Below are 14068 nucleotides of genomic sequence, written 5' to 3'. Positions count from 1 at the left end.
GCATTATGCATGAACACAGTCCTTTAAATATTTAAGCCCAAACTTTGACCCAATGTTGGTGTCCTGAGTTTAAAAACTTTGCTTCATTCTCATCAAATTAAATGCATAAATGCCTGATCAAGTTTAGATTGTCTTTGAAGGTCACAAAGACATTTCCTATTTATGTCTTGGGAATATTTAAGTCCACCAGATATTGTATTGACATTGCTAGGTCCCTCCCAGGGTCTAAAGGCTTCAAGTTTGTGATGGCATTTTAAACTTTGTGGTCTTGTCTTCAGATCTGGGATACAGCAGGACAAGAGCGGTTTCAGTCATTGGGCGTGGCATTCTACAGAGGAGCTGATTGCTGTGTGCTGGTCTTTGATGTAACAGCGCCCAACACATTCAAAACCCTTGATAGCTGGAGGGATGAGTTTCTCATTCAAGCTAGTCCACGAGATCCAGAAAACTTCCCATTTGTTGTCCTTGGAAACAAGATAGATTTGGAAAACAGACAAGTATGTATAATCTTTTCAATGGGAATGTTGTATGCAGTGTTCACTTGGTGGTTTAAGCTTTTTAGCCTTTGCCCCTCAAGCCATATGAGAGCCTGGTGCTCAGCTTGCCACATCTCCTGAATGGCTTAGTGGATGCTACACCACACCATGGATTTTCTATTCAATTACCTATAGAGAATTTTGTATTGCTTTGTGTACTTTTACAACATTGCTCTTCCCTACCTTCATTCTTGATGGTGCTGGCATTTATTGCCATTGACCAATTTCAGGACAGTTGAGAATCAACTATTTTGGTGTAAAACAAGTCACAAGCCAGACTGAGTGGTGAACCAGTTGAGCTTTTGTTTGACAGCTTCTTGATCAGTTCTGATACCCTTTTGAAATTCTCAACTGCCATGGTAGGATTTGAATTTACATTATCTGGATTACTTGTCCAGCAAGTATCCTACAGTACCCTGAAATTGGAAAGATATTGGGCTGACAGAACTTTCATGTACATCTTGAAAGGGAACCCAGCTGTCTCCCCATGCTCATCAATGGCATGCCCTTCCCAGGTCCCCCATCAACATCCTGGAGGTTTGCTTTGAAAAGCTAACTCGACCAATGACACTGTAGCCAAACAGTAGGGTGGAGACTGGGTGTTCTGCCTGACCCTCAGCCTTTCTACCATCCTGACAACTAGGTCAGCAATGTAATGGGGCACCACTTGACTGGAAAAGTACAGAAACAACAATGTATGATGCTTTCCAGGATGTTTAATATTGGTGCCCAGCCAGCTTGATTCAGTACCCACCCCTCCACTAGCTGAAGTATGTACAATCTACAGGATACACTGCAACATTGTGGTTACTTTAACAATTGTACTACAAGATTAGCAATTTGAAAGACTTGTGTTTTTATATAGCACTTCATGACTAGCTGCTTAAAAACACTTTTTTACAGCTAATGAAGTACTTTGTGTAGTCACTATTGTAGGAAATGTAGAGCAGCCATATGTACACAGCAGACTCTCAAACAGCAATGTGGTGAGTTTGTGATTGGGGTATAAATGTTGGCCAGATACTTCCCTGCTCTTCAATAGTGCCATGGGTTTTATTCATTCACAGGATATGGGCATCACTGGCTAGGCTAGCATTTATTGCCTATCCTTAATTCGCCTTGAAGGTGGTGGTGAACTGCTGTAGTCCATATGGTGTTGGTACACCCATAGTGCTGTTAGGGAGTTCAGGATTTTGATCCAGTGACGGTGAAAGAATGGTGATATATTTCTAAGTCAGGATGGTGAGTGGCTTAGAGAGGAACTTGCAGATGGTGGTGTTCCCATGTGTCTGCTGCCCTTGTCCTTCTAGATTTGGAAGGAGCTGTCTAAGAAGCCTTGGGCAATGGTGATCCCCAGTCCTACTCTGGCCCCTACCACAACTCTTTCTCCAATACATCGATGATTACTTCGGTGCTGCTTCATGCTCTTGTCTGGACCTGGAAAATTTTATTAATTTTGCTTCCAATCTCCACCCCTCCATTTTCACATGATCTATGTCTGAACTTCCCTTCCTTGACCTCTGTCTCAATTTCTGGTGATACTGTCCACCAATATCCATTACAAGCCTACCGACTCCCATGGCTACCTCGACTACAGCTCCTCACTCCCCGCATCCTGTAAGGACTCCATCCCATTCTTTCAGTTCCTTTGCCTCTGTCGCATCTGTTCTGATGATGCCACTTTCAAAAACAGTTCATCTGACTTGTCCTCCTTCTTCCTTAACCGAGGTTTTCCACCCACGGTGGTTGACAGGGCCCTCAACTGTCTGGCCCATCTCCTGCGCATCTGCCCTCACGCCTTCTCCTCCCTCCCAGAAACATGATAGGGTCCCCCTTGTCCTCACTTATCATCCCACCAGCCTCTGCATTCAAAGGATCATCCTCCGCCATTTCCGCCAACTCCAGCATGATGACACCACCAAACACATCTTCCCTTCACCCCCTGTCGGCATTCCGTAGGGCTCGTTCCCTCTGTGACACCCTGGTCCCCTCCTCCATCACTCCCTACACCTCAACCCCCACCCACGGCACCTTCCTATGCAACCGCAGAAGATGCAACACCTGCCCCTTTACTTCCCCTCTCCTCACCGTCCAAGGGCCCAAACACTCCAAGTGAAGCAGCATTTCACCTGTACTTCCCTCAACTTAGGCTCTTGCATTTGTTGGTCCCAATGTGGTTTCCTCTACATTGGCACCACAGTGCCAACATATGTAGTTAGGCCACCACAGCGATCACCAGCAAGGCCTCTACCACATTGTCCAGCACCTTCAAGGTCTGTTCCTAGGACCCAAAGGGTATAGATTATATTACACTGTGCAGACATTTCAATATTATACGCTCATTTGCAATTTTGCCCCCACTGAGTGTCAGTCAACTTTACTGATTCATCTACATTAACGTTAATATAACACTTCTGCATTTTATATCTGCTTCATTTTCCTCAAAGCCTTGTCTGCCGTTACCAATCTTCAAAGGAAATTGCAACTGAATACCTCCTACATATTTTTTTGAATAATAATTGTCTGAAATGATTGTAATGTTTGCTTTAGTTTGAAGAAATCCTGCTGTTTCAACAAGAAGCTCACCCATGGTTACTTGTTCTTGAATACTTGAATCCAATCTCTACATTGGAGAGACCAAACACAGACTGGGTGACTGCTTTGCAGAACAACCATCGTTCTGTCCACAAACATTACCCAGACCTCCCTCTCGCTTGCCATTTCAACACTCCACCCTGCTCTCATGCCCACCTGTCTGTCCTTGGCTTGCTGCAATATTCCAGTGAATCTCAATGCAAACTGGAGGAATGGCACCTCATCTTCCGACTCGGCATTTTACAGCCTTTCGGACTGAATATTAAGTTCAACAATTTTAGGTCATGAGCGCTCTCCTCCATCCCCACCCCCTTTCTGATTTTTTTCCCCCCTTTTTTGTTTTTTCCAATAATTTATGGATTCTTCTCTTCCCACCTCCTTCCATTATTTTTAAATGTATTTCCATCCATTGTTTTATCTCTACCTTTTTAGCCTTTTTTGATTCCTTCACCCCACCCCACCCCCACTAGGGCTATCTGTACCTTGCTTGTCCTGCTTTCTACCCTTTAATTAGCACATTCCTTTAGATAATATCACCACCTTCAACACCTTTGTCCTTTTGTCTGTGATATCTTTTGGTTGTCTCCATCTATCACTGGCCATCTGTACAGCTCTCTTGTCCCAACCCCCCTTAAACCAGCTTATATTTCACCCCTTTTCAATTTTTGCTTCTGTTGAAGAGTCATGCAGACTTGAAACGTTAACTGTGCTCCCTTCCAAAGATGCTGCCAGACCTGCTGAGTTTTTTCAGGTATTTTTGTTTTTGTTTTTGTTTTCGATTTCTGGCTTCCGCAGTTTTTTGCTTTTATCTTGGTGACCCCCAGGGTGTTAGCCGGGGGATTCAGTGAATGCTAATATGTACCCAAGCTGGCTGAGGAGGCCTTGGTTTAACATATCTGCCAAAAGATGACATCTCCAATGTAATGCTTCCTCAGTACGGCACTGATGTGTTTGCCTTGGTTTTTTCAGTCCTGAACAATTTTGGAGTATGATCCCTTCCAATTTTCCCACAGCAATATACTCAGATCAGGATAATGTGCAGTTCTTCATTGTCATGGTCAGCCCTAGAATCTGACAGATACCACATGGACTGCACCAATTCAAGACCAGACCTCCAGTTTAGGCCAACTAGGGATGAGCAACAGATATGGGAAACAGATCAGCTTGCGTCCCAAGAAACAAGTAAATTTGGCAGTGTAGGGACTGGGGCTACAGCCCTCCAGATATACTTGTACTGAGTGACACTACCGAAACTTGCATTTCTTAACTGCCAGTGTATGCTGAAATGTCTTTTTCCTCTTTCCAGGTCACTGCAAAAAGAGCACAGGCATGGTGTCAGAGCAAAAATAACATCCCATATTTTGAAACCAGCGCAAAGGAGGCAATAAATGTGGAACAGGCTTTTCAAACAATTGCACGGAATGCACTTAAACAGGTACAATCTGATCTGCCTGCTTAATTCCATGAAAGTATACTGTACTCATTTGGTTCATAACAGTGTAGTTGTCATGAGATATTTACACAAGCTTTCTGAGGCTTGGGGGAATGGGTTAACAGATGGTTCTTAACCTATAAAACTACAATTGCTTGGTGCTCTTCCAAGCCTATCTTTGGTACCACTTGTAAATGAAACACAACCCAGCATGGTAACTCCATCCTTCAAATGGTCTCTTGTTTGACAGCTCTGGTCAAATGTATGGATCTTGTGAAATTCAGCCATCTTCCATCCCTTCAGAGAAGCAGATTACTGCCAGGATGTGTGGCAAGTCAGCTTCTCCTTCCCTTCTCCACACTTCAGATCCCCTGGCTTTTGTCTCTTCCCATACCATCTCACTATCTGGGCAGGCTTGACTAATTGGAGCTAAATTACAAATGGTTACTTAACCAGACAACCTTGAGGCTTTCTACAGTGAATTATCATCCATCCTGAATCCACACATCTCAAAGGGAATGGAATTCAACTGAGCCATTTCACTTGATTGTGTGCCTTCTGTTTTGTCATTAAGTTTTTAAACTTTTGTGTACTGCAGATTCGATAGGGGGAGAAAGGTGGGAATAGACCACTATTGCACTTTTTACATTGCTCAAGATTAATGTTCCTTTTGCTAGAAGTGTACAACTTTTATATGCAGAATCAGTCTACTTTTTTAAAAAAGTCAGCTCTTCTGTCCAGCATTTGAGTATGCTATTCAATACTCCCTGGTGAGCAAAGTCAGCATCATGGGACTAGACATTTAAACACTGGCTACAAGAGCAGGTCAGAAGCTAGGAATTCTGTGGCAAGTAACTCGCCCCCTGACTCCCTAAAGTCTGTCTGCCATCTACAAGGCACAAATCAGGCATGTGATGGAATACTCTCCACTTGGATGAGTGCAGCTTCAACAACGCTCAAGAAGCTTTGCACTATCCAGGACACAGCTCACTTGATCAGCATTCTATCCACAAACATTCATTCCCTCCATCACTAATGCACAGTGGCAGCAGTGTGTACCATCTACAAGATGCACTGCAGAAACTTGCCAAGCCTCAGGCAGCACCTTCCAAATCCACTACCACCTAGAAGGGCAAGAGCAACAGATACATGGGAACACCACCTGGAAGTTCCAAGTCACTCACCATCCTGACTTGGAACTATATTGCTGTTCCTTCACTACTGGGTTAGAATCCTAGAATTTCCTCCCTAACAGCACTCTGGGTGCACCTACACCACATGGATTGCATTGGTTCAAAAAAGGCAGCTCACTACCTTGAGGGCAATTGGGAATGGGCAATAAAAGCCTGTGACACTTGCCCCATGAAAGAATAAAAAAACTTGTGCTACATTTAACACTAGTGGGAACCAGTATCAGCCATTTTTCAAAGGTATTGGTGGGTGGGAGTGGGGTTATCCCAGGCTCCCACTGGATATTCTTTTATTCATGGGCTGTGGGCATCACTAGCTAGGCCAGCATTTATTGCCCTTGTTCAGAGGCCATTCAAGAATCAACCACATTGTTGTGGGACTGGAGTCACATGTAGGCCAGACCAGGTAAGGACAGTAGATTTCCTTCCCTACCCTGAAGGACATTAGTGAACCAGATGGGTTTTTGCAACAATCAGCAATGGTTTTGTGGTCCTCATCAGACTTGATTCAAATTTCACCATCTGCTGTGATTGGAATAGAATCTGGACCCCCAGAGCATTACCCTGGCCCTCTGGAATTACTAGTCCAGTGACATACCACTACCTCACCCAATATCTCTTCAGTGGAGCTGTTTGAATTGTCTAATCACTTTCCCTTGTAATATGCCAGAACCCTATATCTTGAGACAGTTCTCTGCTGGCATCCCTTGTGCTGTGATTGTGACCTTTTGTCTTTGCATTAACCAAGCATACTCAGTTCTGTATTCTGGTTGTGGCAGTTTGTTTTAAAAGTAAGACCAGATGCTAAACTGTCTACCCCCTACATCCCATCTTCCAATTCTCTTACATTTTAGCTTACTTGGCCCCTCATGTCTCTCATTTAAAACCTGTCCCATCTCCTGACTACACAACTTCCCTACGTTGTTAACCCCTCTACTTTATTTGCCATTTCTATCCAATCCTTGATTGAGTTACTACTGCCCAACTGTTTATCTGTTGGACATGCATGAATTTGGGTGTTATGACTGATGAAGTCTGCTGTGATTAATTACACTTTTACTCCAGTGCTTCCTAAACTTTTCCCAATTACTCAATTTTAATGCTTAAATTGGTGTGGCCCCCAGAATGGAAAGGTTGTTGAGCAGGAGTCAGGAGGGGAAAGAGCAAGGTCCACTTCAGTATTGAAGACTCAATTGGGCCTTGGAGCTAACTCATGTGCATATAATGATGCCTCTGCCAATCCCAGGACAGTCCTGCAATGTGTCATAGCATGTGTTCAAAGTACCTTTCCCACAGTGGCTAATTGAGGATTTCCAGGGATGCAATCAGGACAGTGAAAAGTTTGCATCTCAGCCAGAGCCTTTGGACAACAGTTACCACTGCTGCTTCAAGAGCTCTTGCCCTTAATACCCTGGTGACCCCAGCAGGGGGTTGCAAGCCATGGCTTGGTAACCCTGCTTTGCTACTTTTAAATCCACTCTTCAGAATCTCAAATGGTTTGTCGTATGCAATTATCTCACTGGTGTTCCCCTAACATGTGGCCCTTGGTGACATTGGGTCTGTGACTTAAAGCACACCAAACACTGTAGACATCAGTCCTTATTAGCAACTGCCTTATGAGCAATGGCTTATCCAGAACTCTCCAGCTCTGCTGTCAAATCCATTCTGGCTTCTGTATATTTACTGGACTCTTCCCATCAGTTGTTGTGAGGGTTCTTGCACATATTGACCAGTGATACCTACTTTTTTTTATAGCAAAGCAACTATATGTAATCTTTTTAATTTGTAGTTAAGATTTACTTAATTTTTCTCCTAGGAAACTGAAGTGGAGCTCTACAACGAATTCCCAGAACCAATCAAACTAGACAAGAACGACCGGGCAAAGACTTCAGCAGAGAGTTGCAGCTGCTGAGTGTGGGAGGGGTGGTTTCCACAAATCAGGCCTTTGACGCAGTCCTCATCCTGCCCTCCCCCTTCCTTCAACCATAAGCCAAGATTCCTTCATGCACCTTGCGTAGTGCCAGTGTGCGCACAAGGAAGAGCTGCATCTAATTAGCAGAGCTGTTGTATAACTGGTAGTAACATTGGAAGGAAAAGCAAATGTATACTGAACTAAGTTTATTGTCTGAAGACCCATGTTTTACAATTGTACTGTAAAATGAATAATTAATAATTTTTAAGTCTGTTCTGTCTGAAGGCAAGAACTGGAAATGGCCATTGTTCTCCAACTTTTTTTTCGAACCCAGTTCTTGGAGATGACCTGAGCAAAGCCATCTTGCTGTGGATTGTGTTCACCCTGTTCCTTATCTGCTCCCTATTTAGTGTTGCACATTGCCTCCCAGCTCAAGGATGAGCCCATTTTAAACCCACACTTACTGATTTAAATCTTGGGATAAGGGGAATGAAATGCTAAATGGGCACCAGCAATTCTTGGAGATGGCATGACCAGTTCAGTACTTTTTTATTGGCAATTAAAAGTCAATGATGGTAACTTTGGTCCAATAAGTTTATCAAAACTGCTTTATCTTTGTCTGGGTTTCAGTTAAGTGTTCTTAAATTGATTTACTTAACATGCTTGTACTGTATGCAAAAATCAGTATTAAGTTAATTAGAAAGTCCACTTGTTTTGTAGCCTGTAGCTACCCATTGAGATTAGTAACATGAAGTTACTTTTGAACAGACTTGCCAATAGCATGTCTGGTATTAGTGACTACTTGCCAAAGTTACTAGTCTTGCTTCTTAGCTTAAAATTTCAACACTTCAGTGTACTTCCTAAAAGGTTCATATTCTAGTAAGTGCAACAAATTTCTGTAATCATGATATTGCCAATAAATAGAACAGGAGTGACTGTGGTGTTTGATTCTTGACTTTTGTCTTTTTTTTGTCCTCCACCTCCACGTTTAAGATTTTCAGTCTATCTGGGTCACCCAGAAATAACTACTCCTCTATTTGACAAAGCTTCACCCATCTTCAGTCTTGAATTCCTTTCTTTGCCCTATTGTCTGGTTTCTTTTTCTGCCCTCTGTCTGGTTTTGTTTCTGTGGCTATTCTGAGCCACCCTGTCACCTCTCATGGGGGCATAACCTATGACCAATTCAAAACAACAGGAGAAATTCTTTGGGCAAGTTCCAGGACATTGCAGTAACATTATCCTCCTCCTCGCAGCTAATTGCTCAAGTTACCTGCATAACCAGCAATGACCACTATCAATGTTTCTCTGAAGGAGTGTGGGGAATCCATGCTCATGACGTGCTTTGTTGACCTTGAGTTCTTTATTCTGTCTAGTATCTTGCTGTGGAAGCAGTTTCTTATTAGAGTCCATGCTGAGCCTAAGAGCTTTCTTTCCCCAAGTAAGAAGGGGTAGTCCAAATAAAACTAAGGAAGTCATGCGTGCTATGCAGAGACCAGTCAGTAACATTGCAAACCCACAAGCCTGCTCAACCTAAGAAAATTGGAGGGGGTGGGGGAGGGAAGAGCGGATGAGAGGAGGAAAACTTGTGTAATTGGCTGAACTTATTGAAATCCTGCTGATGCTGAAAATATCAAACAGCAAATGCCTTGGGTCTGACAGCATCTATGGAGAGAAATGGTTAACATTTCAAGTCTCTTACCCTCCTTCAGAGCTCAAGGATTGTACAGACTCACAGTGCTAACTGTTTTCTCCTCAGATGCTGTCAGACATGAGTTTTTCCAGCACTTTCAAATTTCCAGTATTTTGCTTTTAGCAAATACCATTTATTTTGGATTGATGGCCTTTCATAAACATTTCTTGAACCTGGGTTCCTAATTAATGGATTGTTTCACTGCAATTTGCCCTGTGTCTACGAGCCATAAAGATGTCTGGCAATCTGTTCTGGACCACCTTTGGTTATCCTTTTTTTAGGGCAAAGCTTTTGTAGATTATTCCCATCTCCCAGTGTTTTTGATTCATGTTCTCTAGCTCATTTACATAGTTCATTGCAGTAATCCACTCAAAAACAGAATGACCTGGAAAAACTCAGCAGGTCTGGCAGCATCGGCGGAGAAGAAAAGAGTTGACGTTTCGAGTCCTCATGACCCTTCGACAGAACTTGAGTTCGAGTTCAAGAAAGTTGAAAAAAAAAAGTAATCCACTCACCCTTTTTAGATTGCTTCAACTCTCTTTTCCCCCTCCCCCATTATCTGTCCTCCAATTAAGTCAACTTGTCCCCTTTTGCTGACTAATCCTAATGTCTTCTGCTAAGAGAGCAGAAGTATGGTGTTGGCCTCTTGAAACTGCTGTGCCATTCAATATCCAGGGCTGATCTATTTTGACTAAATTTTCCTGCATTAACTTCCAATGTCTAGACAGTCTAAGGTGTAGAATTTGTATGAATTTTTAACATTGGGTTATATACAAGTTAATCTCTGGTACTAAAAATTGATCATGTTAAAAATCCTTCACTGTTACCTATCTATTTTAAGTGCTTTGGAGTATCTTGAAGTTATGAAAAATTAACTAACTAACCAGGAGCACCTTCAGCATATGGACTGCAGTGGTACAAGAAATACATCTCCATGACCAGTGTGGACTGTGCCAGTGATGTCTACATAACATGAAGGATTTTAATGTTTTCAAATAGAAATTGCTGACTGGCTACAGTTTGAGCCACATAGACTAATCATATTGGACAAAGCCTATTTTGGAGATGACTAACCATCCAAGACCACTCAGTAACCAATGAATGAAAGCCTGAAACACGCCTTACAATTTTGGAACCAAGTGATGCGGGTACTCAGTGCTGTTCTTAATTCTATCAATATAGTTAAATACTCAGATTTCAAGCACACAGCTCCTCGCACCCAGCAGCTTCTATTTGGAGAATGAAGGCCAAATGAGAAACAAATATTTCAACAGTATTACAACTAGGATGGGAGAAGTGTGAATTATCAAGCCCCACTATTCTGCAGGCTGTACCATTAACTTAAATGTTTAATTTTCTCACCAAAATGGCCAATTGTTTACCTATACTTCTAGTACCCAGAAGAAAAAAGACTCTCACTAGGCTTCTTGCAAAAGCTCAAATGATTAACTTAAAACAAAACCCCTTTTAAACAAGTTTCAATAACTGGTTGACACGATTGTAATCCAGAAGTGTAACCCTTTAAAACTTCCCCAGTGTGTGCACAGCCACCCACACACAAACATAAGACTCCCTGGTAGGCTCTACAGAGTCAGGTGGATGGAGGGAAAAAAATTAGGAGGTGGGGGAAAAAAAGAATTAAAGTTCACGTTTGGCCGGGCCCAGTAGATGTTGGAAAGTTGACCAGCAATGCTTCAGTGTGGAGGAAAGCTTAGCTGGACCAATTTTTCCTGTCTCAGCTAGCAAGTCCAAAATTATGTAGACAAGTTCTGGCTACAGGCTGAGAGCCACGTGGTTTCGTAAAGCAGAGAGCTAGTCAAGGTAGCCTTCTGTTCTCATGACCCTTCAACAGAACTAAGTAAAAATAGGGACAAAACTAATTCAAGGTGGTCATTTCTTGAAGAGAAGTGGCAGTCAATTAAACACAGGTAAAAACAAAAAAACTGCGGATGCTGGAAATCCAAAATAAAGGATACCTGGGAAAAACTCAGCCGGTCTGGCAGCATACAGTTGACATTTCGAGTCCTCATGACCGATGCTGCCAGACCTGCTGAGTTTTCCCAGGTATTTTTTATTTTGGATTTCCAGCATCTGCAGTTTTTATGTTTTTACTTATGTTCTCAGCCTTTCCTATGCTTGGGATGTGGGTGTCACTGGCTAGGCCAGCATTTATTGCTCATCCCATTGCCCTCAGTCAATCACATTGGAGTCACAGGTAAGGACAGATTTCCTTTCCTAAAGGCCATTAATGAACTAGGGGGGTTTTACCAACAATTTCGTGGTCATCATTGGATGTTTAATTCCAGATTTTTATTGGATTCCGTCCACTGTGGTGGGATTCAAACCTGGGTCCCCAGAGCATTGCCCTAGGTCTCTGGATTATAAATCTAGTGACAATGCCACCATGCTGTTGACTCCCAAGACTGGAAATAAAACCACAGGTTTGACCTTAAAGTTTGCCTCTGGCATGTGATTGCCCTTTTGTCTTCCAGCTTTTCATTAAAGTACTTTGCAGTTCAAAACAAACGAAAACAACTTCAAGTACCGTACAGCTCAGGTGATTTCTTGGAAAAGGCCTGTTTGTTGATAGTTTCCAGGTGAACTTATGACCCCTTTTTAAAATAAAACACTTGGGCAGCCTCTAATGTCCAAATAATGCATTGTCCTTCTGTGTTTTAAAAAGAAAAATCCAGTTTAAAGAGACATGATTCTAACAACAGGAATTCATTTAGCCCATTGTGTGTCTTTGCTGGCTAAAAATGCTAAACTCTCCAGCTCTTGATCTGTTGCCCTGTAGGCTCCGGCACTCCTGAGTGCATATCCAATTATTTTTTTAAAATGTGATGCAGGTTTCTGCCTTTCAGGCAGAGAATTCCAGACCCCTACTATCCTGTAGGTGAAATAATTCCTCTGCAACTCCCTCTAATCCTTCTACCAATTAATTGACGTCTGCTCAGGGGAATAGATCCTTCCTATCCACTCTGTCTTGGATTCTCAGTTTTATACACCCCTCAATTAAATCTCCCCTCAATTAAATCTCCCCTCAGCCTCCAAAAAACCCACCCTATCCAATCTTTCCTCGTAGCAGGAACTCTCCATTCCTAGCAACATTGCATAAATCTCTGACCTGGTGTTTTATAAAGTTCTAGCATAACCTCCCTGCTCTTATATTCTCTGCCTCGGCTAATAAAAGAAAGCATCCTGAATGTTTTTATAACCATCTTATTTACCTGTCCAGCTACCTTCAGGGATCTGTTCCAATGTTTGTCTACACTTCTCAGTATCCTCCCATTTTATTACCTATGCCTTTGCCTGGTTTGTCCTTCCTGAACATGTCGCCTCACACTTCTCCAGATTGAATTCCATTCACCCATTTTTCTGCCCACCTGCCCAGACCATTGGTAATTTTGTGCAGCCTATAGCTTTCTTCCTGACTATCCACCACATGGCCAATTTTTAATGCAAACTTTTTAAATTATGCCCCTTAAAATCTAAACCATTGATATATACAACAAAATGCAAGGGACCCAGTATTAAGCCTGTGGAACTCTGGTGAAAATAGCTTTCCAGTCACAAAAACACCCATCAACCATAACCTTTAGCTTCCTGCCACAGAATCAGTTTTGGATCCAACTTGTCACTTTCCTTTGCTTTGCACGAGCTTTTACTTTTCTGATCAGTCTGCCATGTGGGTCATTACCCTTGTTAAAATCCATGTCGACTACATCAAACACGCTACACTCTGCCTCAGAAGGCAGTGGAGGCAGGGTCATTGAATACTTTTAAAGCAGAGGTAGATAGATTCTTGTTAGGCAAGGGAATCAAAGGTTATCAGGGGTAGATAGGAATGTGGGATTCAAAACAGAAACAGATCAACCATGATCTTATCAAATGGCAGAGCAGGCTCGAGGGGCCGAATGGTTTACTCCTGCTCCTATTTCTTATGTTCTTATCAACCAGCCTCAGGACAGAGGAAGTAGGTCTTAAGGCGTATCTTAAAGGGGGAGAGGCAGGGAGGGAATTCCAGAGATTGGAATCCAAACAGCTGAAGGCATAGTCGCCAATGAAGGGCCAAAGTGAATCAGGGATGCACAAAAGGCAATCTCTTTTGGTTCAGGAAGAATTAAAAGCAGACGGGTTTTCCAATCTGCAGCTTGTGCAGTGACTCTTGTTGAAAAGTGAGCGCAGGGACAGTTGCTGGATGATGTCCCTTCTGCTAAAACTCATGGTGCAGGTTGACATAGGACATATGATTGCTGTATTGGAGGGCAACTGATATTAGACAGTCCAATTGAGCCCTAGAGAGACAGTCAGGAGAGAATAGATACGACAATAATTCTAATGAGCTATTTTTTTTAATTTATTCGTTCAGGAGATATGGGCATTATTGGCTAGACCAGCATTTATTGCCCTAATTGCCCTTGAGAAGGTGGTGGTGAGCCACCTTCTTGAACCACTGTAGTCCATGTGGTGTAGGTACACCCACCATGCTGTTAGGGAGGGAGTTCTATGATTTTGACCCACCACATGTGATGGAACAGTGATATATTTCCAAGTCAGGATGGTGTGAGTGGCTTGGAGGGGAACTTGTAGGTGATGGTGTTCCCATGCATCTGCTGTCCTTGTCCTTCTAGGTGGTAGAGGCCGTGGGTTTGGAAGGTGCTGTTGAAGGAGCCTTGGTGAGTTGCTGCAGCGCATCTTGTAGATGGTACA

General features: G+C 42.7%; 1 protein-coding gene across 1 annotated transcript in view; it reads left to right on the top strand.

Annotated features, from left to right (window-relative positions):
* rab7a (RAB7a, member RAS oncogene family) overlaps positions 1–8613 on the top strand; it is a 42398-nt gene extending 33785 nt beyond the window's left edge. The window contains exons 4-6 of the mRNA XM_041191791.1: positions 279–497; positions 4438–4566; positions 7570–8613. Coding sequence (XP_041047725.1) covers positions 279–497; positions 4438–4566; positions 7570–7665 — 444 coding nt within the window. The 3' untranslated portion in view covers positions 7666–8613. The remainder of the gene's footprint in view (positions 1–278; positions 498–4437; positions 4567–7569) is intronic.
* Positions 8614–14068: the final 5455 nt, after the last annotated feature.

The sequence above is a fragment of the Carcharodon carcharias genome, chromosome 7, assembly GCF_017639515.1.
Source record: "Carcharodon carcharias isolate sCarCar2 chromosome 7, sCarCar2.pri, whole genome shotgun sequence".
NCBI classification, from domain to species: Eukaryota; Metazoa; Chordata; class Chondrichthyes; order Lamniformes; family Lamnidae; genus Carcharodon; species Carcharodon carcharias.
The sequence above is the reverse complement of the archived record's forward strand: the minus strand, read 5'-3'. Positions and strand labels throughout refer to the sequence as shown.